The 14,705-nt window shown below is 37.0% G+C and overlaps 4 protein-coding genes across 5 annotated transcripts; 1 reads left to right on the top strand and 3 right to left on the bottom strand.

The window, feature by feature from the left end:
* Positions 1–444: 444 nt before the first annotated feature.
* On the bottom strand, positions 445–8,559 carry LOC149940830 (mitochondrial potassium channel ATP-binding subunit-like). The gene is made up of 16 exons (XM_090177292.1): positions 8,487–8,559; positions 8,117–8,423; positions 7,886–8,047; positions 7,603–7,824; positions 7,396–7,536; positions 7,254–7,339; positions 6,602–6,805; positions 6,462–6,534; positions 6,273–6,392; positions 6,091–6,194; positions 5,919–6,021; positions 5,788–5,859; positions 5,547–5,725; positions 5,429–5,487; positions 632–720; positions 445–562 (listed from the first exon to the last, which is right to left on the bottom strand). Exons 1-16 carry the CDS (start codon positions 8,552–8,554, stop codon positions 479–481), a joined length of 2,073 nt encoding a protein of 690 aa, XP_090033418.1. The 5' UTR covers positions 8,555–8,559; the 3' UTR covers positions 445–478.
* Positions 8,560–8,717: 158 nt separating this feature from the next.
* pall (F-box protein pallbearer) lies at positions 8,718–10,561 on the bottom strand. The gene is made up of 2 exons (XM_090180173.1): positions 10,418–10,561; positions 8,718–10,333 (listed from the first exon to the last, which is right to left on the bottom strand). Exon 2 carries the CDS (start codon positions 10,185–10,187, stop codon positions 8,913–8,915), a length of 1,275 nt encoding a protein of 424 aa, XP_090036299.1. The 5' UTR covers positions 10,188–10,333; positions 10,418–10,561; the 3' UTR covers positions 8,718–8,912.
* A 46-nt stretch (positions 10,562–10,607) lies between these two features.
* On the top strand, positions 10,608–11,544 carry LOC149940828 (ubiquitin-conjugating enzyme E2 T-like). Of its 2 annotated transcripts, none has more exons than XM_090180177.1 (4): positions 10,608–10,848; positions 10,913–11,187; positions 11,248–11,334; positions 11,381–11,505. In XM_090180177.1, exons 1-4 carry the CDS (start codon positions 10,740–10,742, stop codon positions 11,402–11,404), a joined length of 495 nt encoding a protein of 164 aa, XP_090036303.1. In that variant the 5' UTR covers positions 10,608–10,739; the 3' UTR covers positions 11,405–11,505. The 2 variants fall into 2 exon arrangements, with proteins under 2 accessions (XP_090036303.1, XP_090036302.1); XM_090180176.1 differs by having other exon boundaries at positions 10,609–10,848; positions 11,394–11,544.
* Positions 11,526–13,905, bottom strand: Fpps (Farnesyl pyrophosphate synthase). The gene is made up of 9 exons (XM_090180174.1): positions 13,530–13,905; positions 13,224–13,461; positions 13,032–13,169; positions 12,644–12,724; positions 12,456–12,578; positions 12,231–12,395; positions 12,088–12,162; positions 11,887–12,021; positions 11,526–11,827 (listed from the first exon to the last, which is right to left on the bottom strand). The coding sequence occupies exons 1-9, from the start codon at positions 13,589–13,591 to the stop codon at positions 11,621–11,623; spliced, it is 1,224 nt and encodes a 407-aa protein (XP_090036300.1). The 5' UTR covers positions 13,592–13,905; the 3' UTR covers positions 11,526–11,620.
* Positions 13,906–14,705: the final 800 nt, after the last annotated feature.

Genomic DNA, 14,705 nt, shown 5'->3' with positions numbered 1-14,705 from the left:
TTGTTTTATGTTATTCTTGTCTTCGACTGCTTGGTGTACGTAATATCAGTGCGTACTCCGGAACCCAATAAGTATATCTCACTTTCTAAATCCTGACAATAAAGTATTATTATTATTATCCTCCAAACATGGACTAATTAGTCCATGCTCCAAAATAATGTATGCTCCGCTCCCACCTCCCCCCAAAGAAAATTAAATCCTCCCGGTATCTCATTGGTTCCCCAATTCTGATGTCTACCGACGCGCTAGAAGAACAAGTTAGTGATTTTTTCCTTCCCCTCTCATGGATCAGGAGAGAATAAGAAAATGCTGCCTACGAATCGTCCTACGCCAACATATTAATTCCCCCAAGTATAAATAAATACTGTATATTCTTGCCTTTTGTTGAATAATAAAAATTGATTATTTCTACACAAAATGTCAATGACAAAGTAACAAAAGATGTAAATAAATTATAAAAATTGCAAGAAACTATAATTTATTTTTGCCCATAAATAATTTGTTGCTGAGTTAATTGCCAATAAAGTCCTTTCAACTTTATTAAAGTTGAATGGTTGCCCATCTAAAACAGAATACATTGTATGAAAATTTAAGTATATGCCCCAGTATGTGGTATATCAATTTTATATACCTCTGCAACTCTACCATTAGCTATCACAGCAATTATATCAGCGTTTTGTATTGTACTTAATCGATGAGCAATAATTAAAACTGTGCGACCTAAATAAGATAAACATTATATACTGAAATTGAGAAAAATACAGGGTGTCCACTAAAAAACAAAAAATGATAAATAACTGAAAAACTTTTTTATTTAAAATTTCTATGGAACATCCCTCCTGCAAGGGGGACATTTTACCAGGAAACTATAGAGGTATAGAGGTATAGAGGTATACACTTGGAATGTCTAAGGTTCCATTGGGACGGTGATACGAAAGCGGGTCGAGAAAAAGGCGGGGCTTAACTACGTCAAGTGTAAGACGTAACACGACATTTCAAATTCGTGTCTCGAGGTTTGACGCGAAAAGAATGCGTCGTCATGGTAACAAATAGGCGATCTTCCCGTGCAAAATAGGCTTATAAAACCATAGATTTAAAAACCTCAATTTGTTATCGTACTTAATATTTTAAAGTAATTATAATGTTCTTCGCGAAAGAAGTGTAGTGATACCTAATTTTAGGTATTTGTGTGGTTATTAAAGAGATAATCAGGTAAGCTAATAATATAATAAGTTAATAACCATGACTAGGGTTAATGATAAGTTTTCGTCGAATTAGGGTTGTGAGGCCATTGAATTGGGAATAGTACCGCTAGAATGACATAGGCTCGTTCGGGAGTCGTGGTTTCGCGAAACCAATTCTGAAATTTAGAGTTGGCGCACTCAGCCGTCAACTCTATCATTATACGGGTGGCGCCATCTATCACTTTCAAAGTACATTAGTACTATTAATTCAAATGCATAGGATATAGTTCCCGCCGCTAACAGCGGAGGGCGCCACCAACAAATGCTGGCCATCACGCGGCGAAAAAGTTCTGGAGATTCTTCAAACGGTACAAGGCCGCACACGGCAAACCAAAGCCGGAAGGATTAAAAAGCGCCGATGGTCACCTAGGAAAGAATTACAGCGACATAGCGGACATTATCACAGACAACTTCTCCCGCAACCAAGAAGGCTGGCTGTGACTAACTCCTACCTTCCACACTGCCCCTAGACCGCCAACACCTCTAGGGGACAATCATGAACTACTCATGCCGTTCGCGGCGAACGATCTAGACACGGCTATTAAAGCTCTTAAGACTGAAAAATCTGTCGGCCCGGACGACATTCCCAACGAATTTCTGAAGGCCTTGGGACCAACAGTTACTTACTGAGTCTATTCAACGATATTCGAACTTCCAACGATATCCCGAACTCGTGGAAGAAGTGCTGGTCCGTCTCATTTTCAAAGGAAAAGGCAAAGACCCGGAAGAAGTTGACGCGCACCGCCCGATAACGGTAGCGAGCAATGTGTACAAACTGTATGTCACACTTTGGCTAAATCGCCGGTCCCCTGGTTGGAGTCCCGGGGAGTGATGGGAGACATGCGGAATGGGTTCCGCCCTCGTCGATCACTTGCGGATAATGTGTTCGTCCTAATTAACCTCATAGAGACCGCGAAGTTGGAAAACCGTGAGATGTATGTTGCGTTCCTCGACCTCAAAGCCGCTTATGATAGTATCCAGTACCCGGTTCTCTGGGACGCAATGCGACGAGTGAGCATCCCGAAGACGGTCATAGGCCACTTCCGGGCCATATACAGCGAGGCGACTGTATCTCTACAATGGGAGGATGTCACCACCAAAGCGATCCCAGTGAGAGTTGGGGTCAAACAAGGATGCCCCTATCGCCCCTTCTGTTTGCACTGGTCCTGGAAGAAATGGAAGACCGTCTACGCAGTACTGGGGCGGGTTTCCAACTGTGATGGCCATCGGCAGATGGGTCAGACAGGATAATACCGGGATCTTTCTTTGCCGACGATATCGACCTCATCGCCGACTCAGCGAAAGGTCTCCAGGTGCTACTCGATATGGCTGGGACGTTCGCCAAACGAAAAGCAATGCGATTCTGCCCCGCTAAGTCGGTAATAATGAACTTCACACCAAAAACCCTTCTACCGGAAGATCTCCCGGCACCGGTGTTCTACCTAGATGGCCAGGAGCTCCAGGAGGTAGACGAGACGAAATATCTGGGGGTAATAGTATCCAACCACGAGGACTACCTCGCTACGAATGCGGCCCGTATTACGAAGGCGAACAGGTTGAAAGGTTCAATCTCCTCGACGAGCCGTGGGTCTTACGACAGATACGAGGTGGGCCGCGCCCTGTGGAAGTCAGTCGCCGTCACCGCCCTGACGTTTGCCACGGAAAGTTTGTGTCTAAATGCCATAACTTGAAAGATCCTCGAGAGAAGGCAAAGGGAAGTTGGCAAAGTGTCCCTGGGAGGCACGCGGCCATAGAAGGGGAGATCGGCTGGTCCACTTTCGAGGCGCGAGAAGCCCGAGCGAAGATGAATTTCTTCGGAACATGCCTACAGGCTCGCCCGGATCGCCAGATACGTGCGGTATACGACTATATCGATAGGCCCGCCCACCGAACGCAATGGAGCCACCGCACAAATCGCCTCTACAGGAAGTTCGCGGTCCGGGCGAACCTGAGAACCTGCCCCACCGCAAAACTGTGGCGACAACGGGTATGGAGGGACGTCGCAGCCACAAACGAATTGCGCTGAAAAAAAGAGGTCAGTAGCAAGACCAGCTTTCGGGATTACGCCTTAAAGCAAAAACCAACCAAAGAAGTCATATACGACAACAGCCGAGGAAGCTGCCTACTGTTCCAGGCACACCGGCGCCCTCCCAACGGCAGCCAGGGAGTCCGAGATCCTTGTGAACGCACCAACATGCAAACTCTGCGCTGCCCCGTCAGAAACCGTGGCCCACATCTTGGAAGAGTGCCCGGCGTTGACCCCGGAACGACTTTTAATACGCGAGTCCGAGCAAATACCTATGGGAGAAACCCCGTCATCCCCGGATTATCTTCGATGGCTTGGACTAACCGCAAACAAACAAAAACAGAGACGACGGAGGCCACCAAACACCTCCTAGACAGGTGGTGGTCGCTCCGCAAACCTAATAAACGACCAACGTGGTGACACACACCACGTACCCCCACTGCGCCCCTTATACGAAAGTTTAAGTGAGCCTCCCTGATTTAAAAGAGACCAAATTCGGAGTGGCAAAGTGAACTGAACTGAACTGAACGGAACAGTTCTCAATTTTGAAAAATTTGTTCCGTGGAAGGCAGATTGAAATTGTCATTCTAGCGGTACTATTCCCAATTCAATTTCAATGAGTGAGGCGCAAGAGTTTTTCTCATGAATTTTCCCGCTTTAAGACACGCCCATTTCTACGAGCTTCATCACGGCCGTAAAAATCTTCCTTAGACATTTCAAGTGTATACCTATATCGTTTCCTGATTTTACTAGTGTAAAATTGAGTGACCTTGAACCACGTTTTCAAGGTCATACAAAAACTATCTCGAGAACCTTTGGGTTTACGAATTTGGTTCCAATTAGAAAGTTTGTTGCTCGCCATATTAATAGTGGAAATAACTAGGGCTGTGCGAGTCCTCTTTTTTGGATTTCGAGTCGAGTCCGAGTCCCTAAAAATTGGACTCACCAATTTGCGAGTCCCACTTTCGAGTACTCATTCGAGTCTTCGAGTCCCTAAGAATTAGCCACGAGCAATATTCGAGTCTTAAATTTACGAACGAGTCCAGTATGAGCATTAAATTTATTCCGAATCCAATTCGAGTCTTAAATTTATTCGCGAGTCCAATTCGAGTCATAAATTAATTCAGAGTCCCCAATTTGCAGTTGAGCCCTATCTAAGCCTTATATTGCTAAAAAGTCAGAATCATCCTAAAAATTAAATCAGTAATTAATATTTAAAATACTTAATTTACTTATCTACAATTTTTATAATAAGAAGTAATTTTACTAATTTACTAATTTAGGTAATTAAAATTTTCTTCAAAAATGTTTATATCTGGAATCTGGATTTTTTTGGTTACTAAAACTTACTACAAGAACTATTCACCATGTGGGCATGTGAGTCATGTGACCTCTGACTAAACAAACTGCGTTAACGCTACCGCAGCGCCAATACGGGACTTTTACAAAAAAAAATAAACAAATAAAAATGACGGACTCGGTGGAAAATAACGGACTCGTCTTAAAAAAATTGGACTTGTGAGTAATTATTAGGACTCGGTGAACGGCTCGCAAGTCCTTTCGAGTAATAAAAATTAAAAAGACCGAGTACTCGCAGTTTTCGAGTACTCGCACAGCCCTAGAAATAACTTTGATTTGACCAAATTTCACCAATCAGAAACCTATAAATTAAAGTTTTGCGAGAACGAATAATTAATGCCTTCCATGACATTTCAATTGAAATTTTGAACTCAGTTGTTAAATGAGCTCAAGCATTCATCGTAGCCGACAGTGGCATTGAACCGTTGTAAACTATTCAGTATTTATTTGATTTTGTAACATTAAAACTAATCAGATTATTTTATTATCAAACACTGAATTCATTAACCTTCAATTACTCGGCTTCTGATTGGTCAAATCAAAGTTATTTGAACTAATAATATGGCGAGCAACAACTTTCTAATTGGAACCAAATCCGTAAACCCAATATGGTTCTCGAGATAATTTTTGGATGATTTTGAAGACATGGTTCAAGGTCATTCAATTTTACAGAAGTAAATTTCCCCATGCAGGAGGGATGTTCCATAGAAATTTGAAATTTAAAAAAAAGTTTTTTAGTTATTTATCATTTTTTGTTTTTGGACACCCTTTATAATAGATCCCAAAATAGTAAAAATACCTTTAACAACTTTGTCCAGGGCCTCTTGAACCACTTTCTCTGATTCAGCATCCAGCGCACTTGAAAATATTGAAAGTTTGCTTTTCCATTTGCCAACTTTGTTTTTCAAAGTACATACCTCGTAGCTTCATCTAATACGAGTATTTTAGGATCTTTGAGCAATGCTCTTGCAATTGCAATACGCTGCTTTTGACCGCCAGATACTGTAATACCTCTTTCACCCAAAACAGTATTAAAACCGTCAGGGAAATCACTTACAAAATCATAAGCATTGGCCATTTTTGCAGCTTCATAAACCTAGTATTTTACAAATGCAAAATTTAGAAATCATAAATAATTCTTACAATTGAAGTCATTACTTCTTTGTCAGAGGCATTAGGGCATCCGTATCGAATGTTTTCTAAAACTGAAGTGGCAAATAGAACAGGTTCCTAAAACAACAAAATTTATACAAATAAAATAAAAACCCACCAAAAAATCAGTCATTTACCTGGTTTATAAAGCCAATAACTTCACCCCGTAGCCACGTTGGATTTAATTTTCTTATATCATGACCATCAAGCGTAATTTCCCCTTCATCAATATCATAGAACCTAAAATGATGTTTTTGAGTTCCATACAGCGTTAGCTGATTTTAATCAAGGGAATTTTTCTCTAAAAACCTTTCTAGTAATGAAGCCACAGTGGATTTGCCTCCACCGGAAAGACCACAGAGTGCTATTATTTTTCCTCTTGGCAGGGCTAGATTAAAATCATTTAAAACCACCTAAAAATGTACGATGTTTACTCATATGTGTGATTTTGAACATCTGGCTAGCAGACTAAATGTTATTGTAAAACTTACTTGTTCAAGCCTTGTGGGATAAGCAAATGAAACATTTTTGAATTCAACATTTCCCTGAAGTGAATTTTTTTCTATTATCAGGCCTTCATTTAAGTTTATCGAAGGCTCCAATTTAATATACTACATTGAAGGAAAAAAAAACACTTAACAGATACATAACAAAATTGTCTTAAAAATATACTAGCTTACTTGAAAAACCCTTGAACCAGCTGAAGTTCCACGAACATAGACACCAAATAGCAAAGAGAGTTGGGTTAAAGATCTAAATTTAATTTTGTATTAGTTATTTGAATAAAATTACTTACTCATAGGAAATAAACAACTATAACCTTTGTATAGTTTGAGAGGCAACCAAAAATGACATAAGACTTCCCGCTGACATTTCTTGAGAACAAAATAACAGTCCTCCAAACCCTAAAACTCCTAATACTATTCCATTTAGGGCTAAATTCACAGCTCCTTGAAAGGCTCCAATACCAAGCCCTAAACTTATTTGCAATTGCTCAGACCTCAAACACTCCCGTTGATATATTCTAGAAACATTGTACCAAATGTGTTAAATAAAGCAACAAAAATTTCATATGGATAAGAGAATAATCTATAATATTGTTCCATGAGTATGCCACTTTAAATTCCGGAAAATGTTTACAGCGAGCTTTTTGCAATACCCAATCATAGGTTTTTTCATTCTTTTGCCACATTAAAGGGAATATAACCTCAGGTATTTAGTGTGGAACACCAACGTTTGCAGCTCTGACCGCTCTTGCCTTTGGCTTTAGAAATGTTTGGCGCCACTGTACAGGGTAATTGTAAAAATTGAAGGAGTCTTCCATAAAGATTGCTTTGCAGGTTATATTCCCTTTAAATTGCTAGAGAGAGGTTTAATTTCCGAGATGATGGCACTTTGCAAATCAGTCTTAACAAGGTTTATAAAAGCCATAGTTGCGCAACAATATTATAAACATAAGATAAAAGCTATACTCAATCTCTTTGGATTCCATTGCAAATGCTCTCACTGTACGAATATTACCAATTGCTTCATCAGCCACCGCAGCTGCTTTGGCAGTCTAATATTAACAAGTTTTAATACTGTAGGTATAAAATATACACTATGATTTATCACCTGAGCTTGTGCCGCTTTAGACAGAACTCTTAGAATAGAACCCAGAGTGGTACCTGCTATGATTAGTGAAGGTAAAACTAAAATCATCAACCCTGTAAGTTTGCTTGATATGAAATAAAGAGAAATAACACATCCAGCTGTCTATGAAAAAAGTAAATAGTGTTTAATGTATATAAACATTCAATGAATTTGAAAAGTAATTCTTACTTGAGTCACACTCCTTAAACCCTGAGATATACACATTTTAAAAGCGCTTTTGAATTCTTGAACATCAGAAGTTAAACGACTTATGATTTCTCCAATCTTATGATTATCGAAGAAAGCAACATCTTGTTTGATGATAGAAGTGAAAAGAGAACTTCTAAGTCTATTAGCCATTCGTTCTCCAGAGTAGGATAGTACAGAAATGTATAGAAACGTAAAAATACTCTGAAAATAATATTTATAAATTAAAGAGGCTGGTGTGGCATGACTAATGGAACAATAATACCTGAGCAATATAAAGTTGAAAAAGTTTTAAAACTGGTTCTTTCATTTCTTTTAAAAATGATCTGGATTCCTCAGAGTTCTCAAGAAATTTTGAAATCACATTCACTAAATCACCGAGTGTTATAGGTATTTTGATGTTTAAGAAAGCTACAACTAAAGCACTCTAAAGTTGTAATAAAAATTGTATACTATATTTATCTATATGATTACTAATAATAAAAAAATTACTTACAGCTATTGATGCCAAGAGATACCACTTTTCTGGCTTAACTAATTCCCACAACAATTTCCAGTCAAAAGGAACTTCCCCATCCTTCTTATCAATTGCTATCAAACTATCGTTTTCTACATTTTGTTGGGAAGTTTCACTTAAAGCATGACATTTTGCGGACAACGCAGACCACTTATTTGATAATAAAAACAACAACCCTCCACTCGTAGCTGTTGTTAAGCCAAAAACTACCCCTCTCCTGAGTGAAACATTCGTGTATGTAATATAAGACCTCAACACTAATGAATGTCTAGTATTTGTTGAAAACCTTCATGAAAAGAATTGAAATATTAACATAACCACATACTGGAAGTTAAAAGTTATAACTCACCGTAAAGTAAGTGATTTATTTATAAATTTAGTTCTTCTCAAAGAAGATTCGAAAATTTTAAAAAGCATTTTCCTAGTATGTTTAAAACAACTAAAGATGCAGAAAGTATACACAATAAATAACAAGAGATAAATAAATCTTATTACCTAAGAATTTCATCCTCCTAGTTTTTACTAGTTACATCTACTGCCATCTATTATGAACGATTTTGTAAAACTACACACAAGTATATCAAATGAAATTTTTTATTTATATTCCTTTATACAGGTTATACTTTAATGAATAAAAAAATATCCCTAAACAATTTTGTTTACTTTACAAATACTTTAACCTATAATATTTACTAAATGTTGTACGCTAGACAACCACAAATAACAGCTATAAACTAAAGATGTTGAAATAGATAAGCTAACATATTAAAAATCTCTAAATTTTCTTTTGCTTTGATCGTTTGGTGTCACGCTCTAGACTCAGGGCAGAGGAGTTTCGCTTAAACCCTTTGGAGCTTTTCACACTCTTGGGGCAATTTTTGCTTTGAACTGGTTCAACACTGACAGAACATTTTGTAGAGCTAATCTTTGTTTCGTCTTTCTCTGTATTTACGTTATGTAAAACTGAAGTTTCAGTATCTTCGTTGTTTATAGTTGCGGCGTCAGAATTTGGTTCAGTTTTTGATTTTATATTCTTAGCTACAGAAGTACTGGCCACTTGTTCATCACCCAAGCATTGATCTCTCGATCTAAGCAGTTCAGCTACGTGTCGGTCATATTCCAATAATTTTCGACTCATTTCACTAATTTTTCCATCTTGTTCAGCTAATCTGGTTGAATTCTCACGTAGTAACTGATTTTGATCTGATATTTTCTTTTCCATCTCCCTCATTTTCTTTTTGACATCACTTTGATCTGAAGTAACGTGAGTTCTTTTCAAATCTGTCGAAGTTTTCTCCAACTCTTTGAGTCTTTTTTTAATTTCATTAAATTCAAGTAGCTTCCTTTCATATTCCAGCATTTTCTTTCGCAATTCAGCTTGTTCTTTCTTGTAGTTTGTATTAGTAGTTGTGACTTGCTTTAGTCCAGACTGTATTTTTTTTAATTCCTGCTTTAAAGTGCTACCAATGCAAGTATTATTCCCACGGGGGTTCCCCGTAAGACTTAAGTTACCAGAAGGTAAAGCAATTGTTCGACGTGATGCTCCAATTCTTTGTTTCAGTAGAGGAACAATATGCTCATCAAAGTGCTCCATTGCCATTGAAGAAATATCACGAAGTTCCTGCAAAATCTCATGTGATCTTGGTGGTGTCGCCGTTGCCTGAATATTTCGAAGAACTGAGTATATTTCATCAATAACTTTTCCAGGTATGAAACAACATAAGCCCATGTCAACATATTTCATGAAGGTCATGCTCAGTAGAGACAATCTAGTTTCAATAGCAGTCAAAATGTCAGAATGCCGAGCTAAAGGATGATCTCGTCTTTCAGATTCTCGTCGTGGTAATTGAGCCTTAATATCACGTAAACATTGAGAATGATATCTTTCAACTTTCAAAAATCCTTGGTTTAGTAATCGCGAACAACATTTGTTAAATTTTTGGCAAACTAATCGCAAATGGCTTATATCATCGTACGAAAGGTAAGAAACTATATTATCCAATAACTCTTCAGGTAAATTTAGAAGCTGCAGCTTTACCTTATTAGCCATTTCTTGAGTTTGTCTAGGAACGCTAGTATTTCAGAATACACCCGGAGAATTCCGAGGAATTAGGCAATTAGATTGGTTCTTCGAGTTTATACTGACAGTCATGTTTCTCCAAAATACTAATAGAGGGCTGGCAGTCTAGCTAACTTCTATGGAAATGGCCAAGGCTTAATATTTGACTCTTCATTCAGGGTAGAACGGATTAAACCCAGTGTAAAATAATCAAAACTTACATAAATGGCAAAGACTCATTCAAATCTTAAGGAAAACTGTCAAAAATTTTACGAAAATTTTCATGAAACAAAGAAACTAATCGACCGAGATTCATCTAATTCTCACTACGTGTAATAGAACTGCAAAGCTGCCAGCCTGTAAAAGAAATGTTGTACGTTCATTGGTTAATATGGTTAATATTGTACCCTTCGGAAGCTCTGGGTCAATTTGAATTTCATTGACATTTCATCATATGCATTTCATAGCTTGGTCTGGTTCCTCTGAAATTGCTTGGTCGGTTCTAACTTCTAATAGAGATTGGATTAGATAATAAAAATTATAATGCAACGAAATTTGAGGATGAAAAAAGAAATTGAAATGCTCACAAATTCTCCTCCACCTGGAATAAGTTGTTGGCCCATAAATGACAATATATTCAACCTTGGAGCGAGTATGTAACCTACTATGAATCTTATTTTGGGCAATGAAATTTGCATACAATTTTATATTGACAGGCATTAATGGCGTGGATGGCACTCCATATGAAAAGGGAGTTTTCAAGTTGGGAATTCAAATTCCTGATCGATACCCATTTGAGCCCCCAAAAGTGGAATTTTCAACACCAATTTATCATCCAAACATTGATTCAGCGGGTAGAATTTGCTTGGACCTTTTGAAAATGCCTCCAAAAGGGGACTGGAAACCATCATTAAACATATCTACAGTTCTTTCTTCAATTTTATTATTGATGAATACTCCAAATCCTGATGATCCTTTAGTAATGGAAATTGTAAGTTTAACTTACTCTTTTTAAACCTTCTATCTACATCTAAAATGTTAAATTTTGTAGTCAGAAGAGTATAGATTCAACAATGACTTATTTACCCAAAAAGCTAAAGAATGGACTGAGAAACATGCAAAAGCCAGAAAAAGACCAGTAAATAAAAATAATAAACCAGCAATTTAACAATTCGTAATTTAAGGAAGTATTTTCAGATGGAATCTAATACAGAAACCTCAAAAAGAAATAAATCTTAAACTCACTGGTATTTTTACGCATCATTAATAACTTAGGTTATATTTTTCCTTTTGTAAATAAAATGTAAAAGTTACAAGTTTAAAGTAAAAGTATTTTCATTAAATTTCCTATTACCAGTATACAAAAAACACCCAAACATAGGTTAAGAACAATTAAATTGAGCAATGTCTTTAAAATAGGAGCTTTACTTATTGCGTTTATAAATCTTGTCCAGTAAACCTAGCAATATTTCCTTAGGCATTTTGCTGGAAGAACAAACTTTTTCAATTTGCTGGGAAAGATCCCAGTATGTTTGCTTCTCGTAGCTTTCAAAAGCGGATAGTATATTCAACTTGGCATATATGTATTTAACTTTCGCCACAGCATCTTGCCTTTTTAGTCCATAGTTTTCCTATAAATATAGTAAATAATTAGGCAGCCAAATTTAACACATTAATTTTGCGAAAATACCTTCAATATTTGCCGATCTTCGGATGATGCTTTTTGATAAGCTATAACTATGGGCCAACAACATTTTCCATCTTCAATATCAGTACCGATTTTGCCCGTTACTTCGGGATTTCCAAAACAGTCTAATATATCGTCCTGAATTTAAAAGAGTTCATTTTAATTGAAAATGTAATCAGATTAGGTATAATACAAGATTTATACCTGAATTTGAAAATAATGCCCAATACTCAAGAGGATATCTTCAACTTGTTTCGTAAAATAGTGTTTTTTACTGCCCTGTTTAACCAGTAAAATAATTTACTTCCACATTTAGAGAATAAAATTAATAGTAATATATAAATTACCAATAAAATTCCTAGTTTAACAGGTAGGTAGATGGTATAATAAGCAGTTTTATAGGTTGTGATGGACTGATATCTTTCTAAGGTAAATAAATTTAAGTCTGGTTTGGCATTCATAGGAGTGGAAAGCATGTCCAAACACTGGCCCATACTCGTCCACAAAGATACCTTCAAGAATCAATTATTCAAACAATAAATATTGCAGGAAGATTTCTATATAACACTAACTTCGTGGAAAGTTTCCAAAATGTCCAAATAACAGGGGTGATTGGAAAAATGGCGTTTTAAAATTAGGAATATAGCTTGTTCCATAAGAATTGCATCATTTATGGCAGTGAAACCAACTCCTTCCTAAAAACAATAGGTTTTAAATATACCACATTTAAATGTAAAAGTTAGTGAATAAATTCCCGTACTTTTCTGTACCAACAATCTTTTCCTCTTCTGCTTATGGAATGATCCATTATATCATCGAGAACAATGAAAAAAGTCTGTAGCTAATATCAAATAAATTATTCAAATTATAGATTAGCTCTTCACCCCATTTATAAAAAAATATCTATGACAAAACCATAAGTTTATACTATTGTTCCAAAAATATGATTCTTCAGAAAATATTTTCACAGAGTGATGTCACCAAAAACCAAATTGTACTTAGTAAAACGGTGTTAAAAACTTTATGAGACTCAAGATTGAGTGGACCTAAAACCGCACCAAAGCGTTGTGAATAGTTCTCATAAAACATTTTGCATGTAAAGCGTCATATTTAATGGAACAATATTATAGACATATAATTAAACTTACCATTTCCACACACCAACCGAGTAGACGTACAGAATTCAAGTTAACAGATTTATCATTTTCAGGTGAAATCATGATAAATGTTTTTACTAGTGCAATTCCACGGTTTTTCTTCCCATAGGGAACATTATAATTTATAGCCTAAAATATAATTATCTTTACTACACGGTAGTCAATTGAAAAACAATAGTTTACCTGGTCCAGCCAATCCGCTACTTCTCTTAAATTTCTAGATTCAAACTCAGCTCGAATGGTATCAACCATATCAGAAAATCCCATATCAAAAGTTTTCAAAACGTCAAAATTTTCTGAAGACTGTATTTGTTTTGCCTGCACTAAGCTGCTTGTGGGGGTAGCAGGAACATGAATAAATCTGGTTTTCCAATTTTGGTGAAAACAAGCACAGATTCTTTCACGTTGACCAAAAAGCTGTCTGACATTATGAAAATAAACATATAAAAGTAGTAATAATATATTGTGGAAACATAAAAAAGTACATACCTTGAATTAAAAAGTATGGGAAAGGCTTTCTTTAAAGATAAAATCAGTATTACAGGTTTCATTTTGGATAATTGTTATTTTAGGGCATGATTTCGAAGTAGCATCTCAGTTTATTTATTTTGCCGCGTACACTTTAATTTACAAAGTTAATATAAACCAGCCTCCGGCACTCCCAGACGTTTTCAGTCATGCCGAAACGAAAACTGACCCCAAATGGAAATATGCCTTCGCTTCCTCTGAAGTTCTCAATGCCAAGGAACTTTGATGGTGACCTTGAAAGAATTCCGACAACCGGAATTGGGAGGAAATGCCCAATTTTAGAATTCATATTGCGCGTGACGCGTATGGTTTAATAGGAACATTGGTATTAATTAAAATCTTCGCTAAAGCTTGGGGAAAATTTCAAAGAATCTTTTTTGAGGGAGAGAAAACGTTTGGTGTCGGTAGTACGCCTTACACACCAACAAATCAAAAGCAAAAGCACGGTTATTCAAGTTTAAAAGCTTTATATTACAGACGTTTTAGGTTGGCGCACTTAAAAGGGTATAGTGCTTTTCTTTTACGAACCTTAGGTATAACCCCAGCGGCGAAGGTCAACCTACAATCAATACTCATTAGTGGAGCGACAGTCTAGAACGTAGTAGAAAATTACAATTCGAATGGCGGAAAGCGCACTGATTAGAAGCTGTAGCTTTGACCGTGCTTTTTGTTTGGCTGATGACGATAGAAGCGCTATCTCTGTCGTACCTTGGAAGCTCATATCATTATTTGGTGTTTAGTCATTAGTGTAGTCCATCTTTTTATTGGGTTCGTCGTGAGCTCTACAGTAACTGTAGATTTCGGCGAAATGACGACGCCGGCGGTATTAATTGCCTTGGCGTCTAATACTGTAACAAAAGTTTGTCTGCTTTTTTATATAGAGATTATTATTATTTATTAACGATTAATCGATTATCATGAAAATTGAAAAGACTAATGGCGTTTTTATTTGGGCTGCTCTCTCTGCTCCTGGAGTGCTCCGAAAGTCCTTGCGTGTCCCATTGGGCTTTCGAGAGCAGATCCCGCAGAGATTAGCGTTTACCATTGGCACGATAACTCTATAACTGCAGGATCTCTGCTGCTATGGAGCCCGATTTTTCCGACTTCCGGCGCGAACTCAGTAAAAGCCTCACGAGA

This window comes from Leiobunum rupestre, chromosome 6 (genome assembly GCF_980474605.1).
Source record: "Leiobunum rupestre chromosome 6, qqLeiRupe1.1.hap1, whole genome shotgun sequence".
In the NCBI taxonomy this organism is placed as follows: Eukaryota; Metazoa; Arthropoda; class Arachnida; order Opiliones; family Sclerosomatidae; genus Leiobunum; species Leiobunum rupestre.
The sequence above is the reverse complement of the archived record's forward strand: the minus strand, read 5'-3'. Positions and strand labels throughout refer to the sequence as shown.

Bases quoted from the DNA above. Each gene is read 5' to 3' on its own strand.
- Fpps (XM_090180174.1), bottom strand. From the start codon at position 13,591: ATGAAACCTGTAATACTGATTTTATCTTTAAAGAAAGCCTTTCCCATA. The intron at 12,579-12,643 runs GTACGGGAATTT...TATTGTTTTTAG, and splicing joins AAGATTGTTGGTACAGAAAA to GAAGGAGTTGGTTTCACTGC. The intron at 11,828-11,886 runs GTATTTTCGCAA...CTATATTTATAG, and splicing joins AAGATCGGCAAATATTGAAG to GAAAACTATGGACTAAAAAG.
- LOC149940830 (XM_090177292.1), bottom strand. From the start codon at position 8,554: ATGCTTTTTAAAATTTTCGAATCTTCTTTGAGAAGAACTAAATTTATA. The intron at 7,340-7,395 runs GTGATAAATCAT...TGTTAATATTAG, and splicing joins CTAAAGCGGCACAAGCTCAG to ACTGCCAAAGCAGCTGCGGT. The intron at 5,726-5,787 runs GTAATGACTTCA...GTAAAATACTAG, and splicing joins CTAATGCCTCTGACAAAGAA to GTTTATGAAGCTGCAAAAAT.
- LOC149940828 (XM_090180176.1), top strand. From the start codon at position 10,740: ATGCAACGAAATTTGAGGATGAAAAAAGAAATTGAAATGCTCACAAAT. The intron at 10,849-10,912 runs GTATGTAACCTA...TTATATTGACAG, and splicing joins TATATTCAACCTTGGAGCGA to GCATTAATGGCGTGGATGGC. The intron at 11,335-11,393 runs GTAAATAAAAAT...AAGTATTTTCAG, and splicing joins CAAAAGCCAGAAAAAGACCA to ATGGAATCTAATACAGAAAC.
- pall (XM_090180173.1), bottom strand. From the start codon at position 10,187: ATGGCTAATAAGGTAAAGCTGCAGCTTCTAAATTTACCTGAAGAGTTA.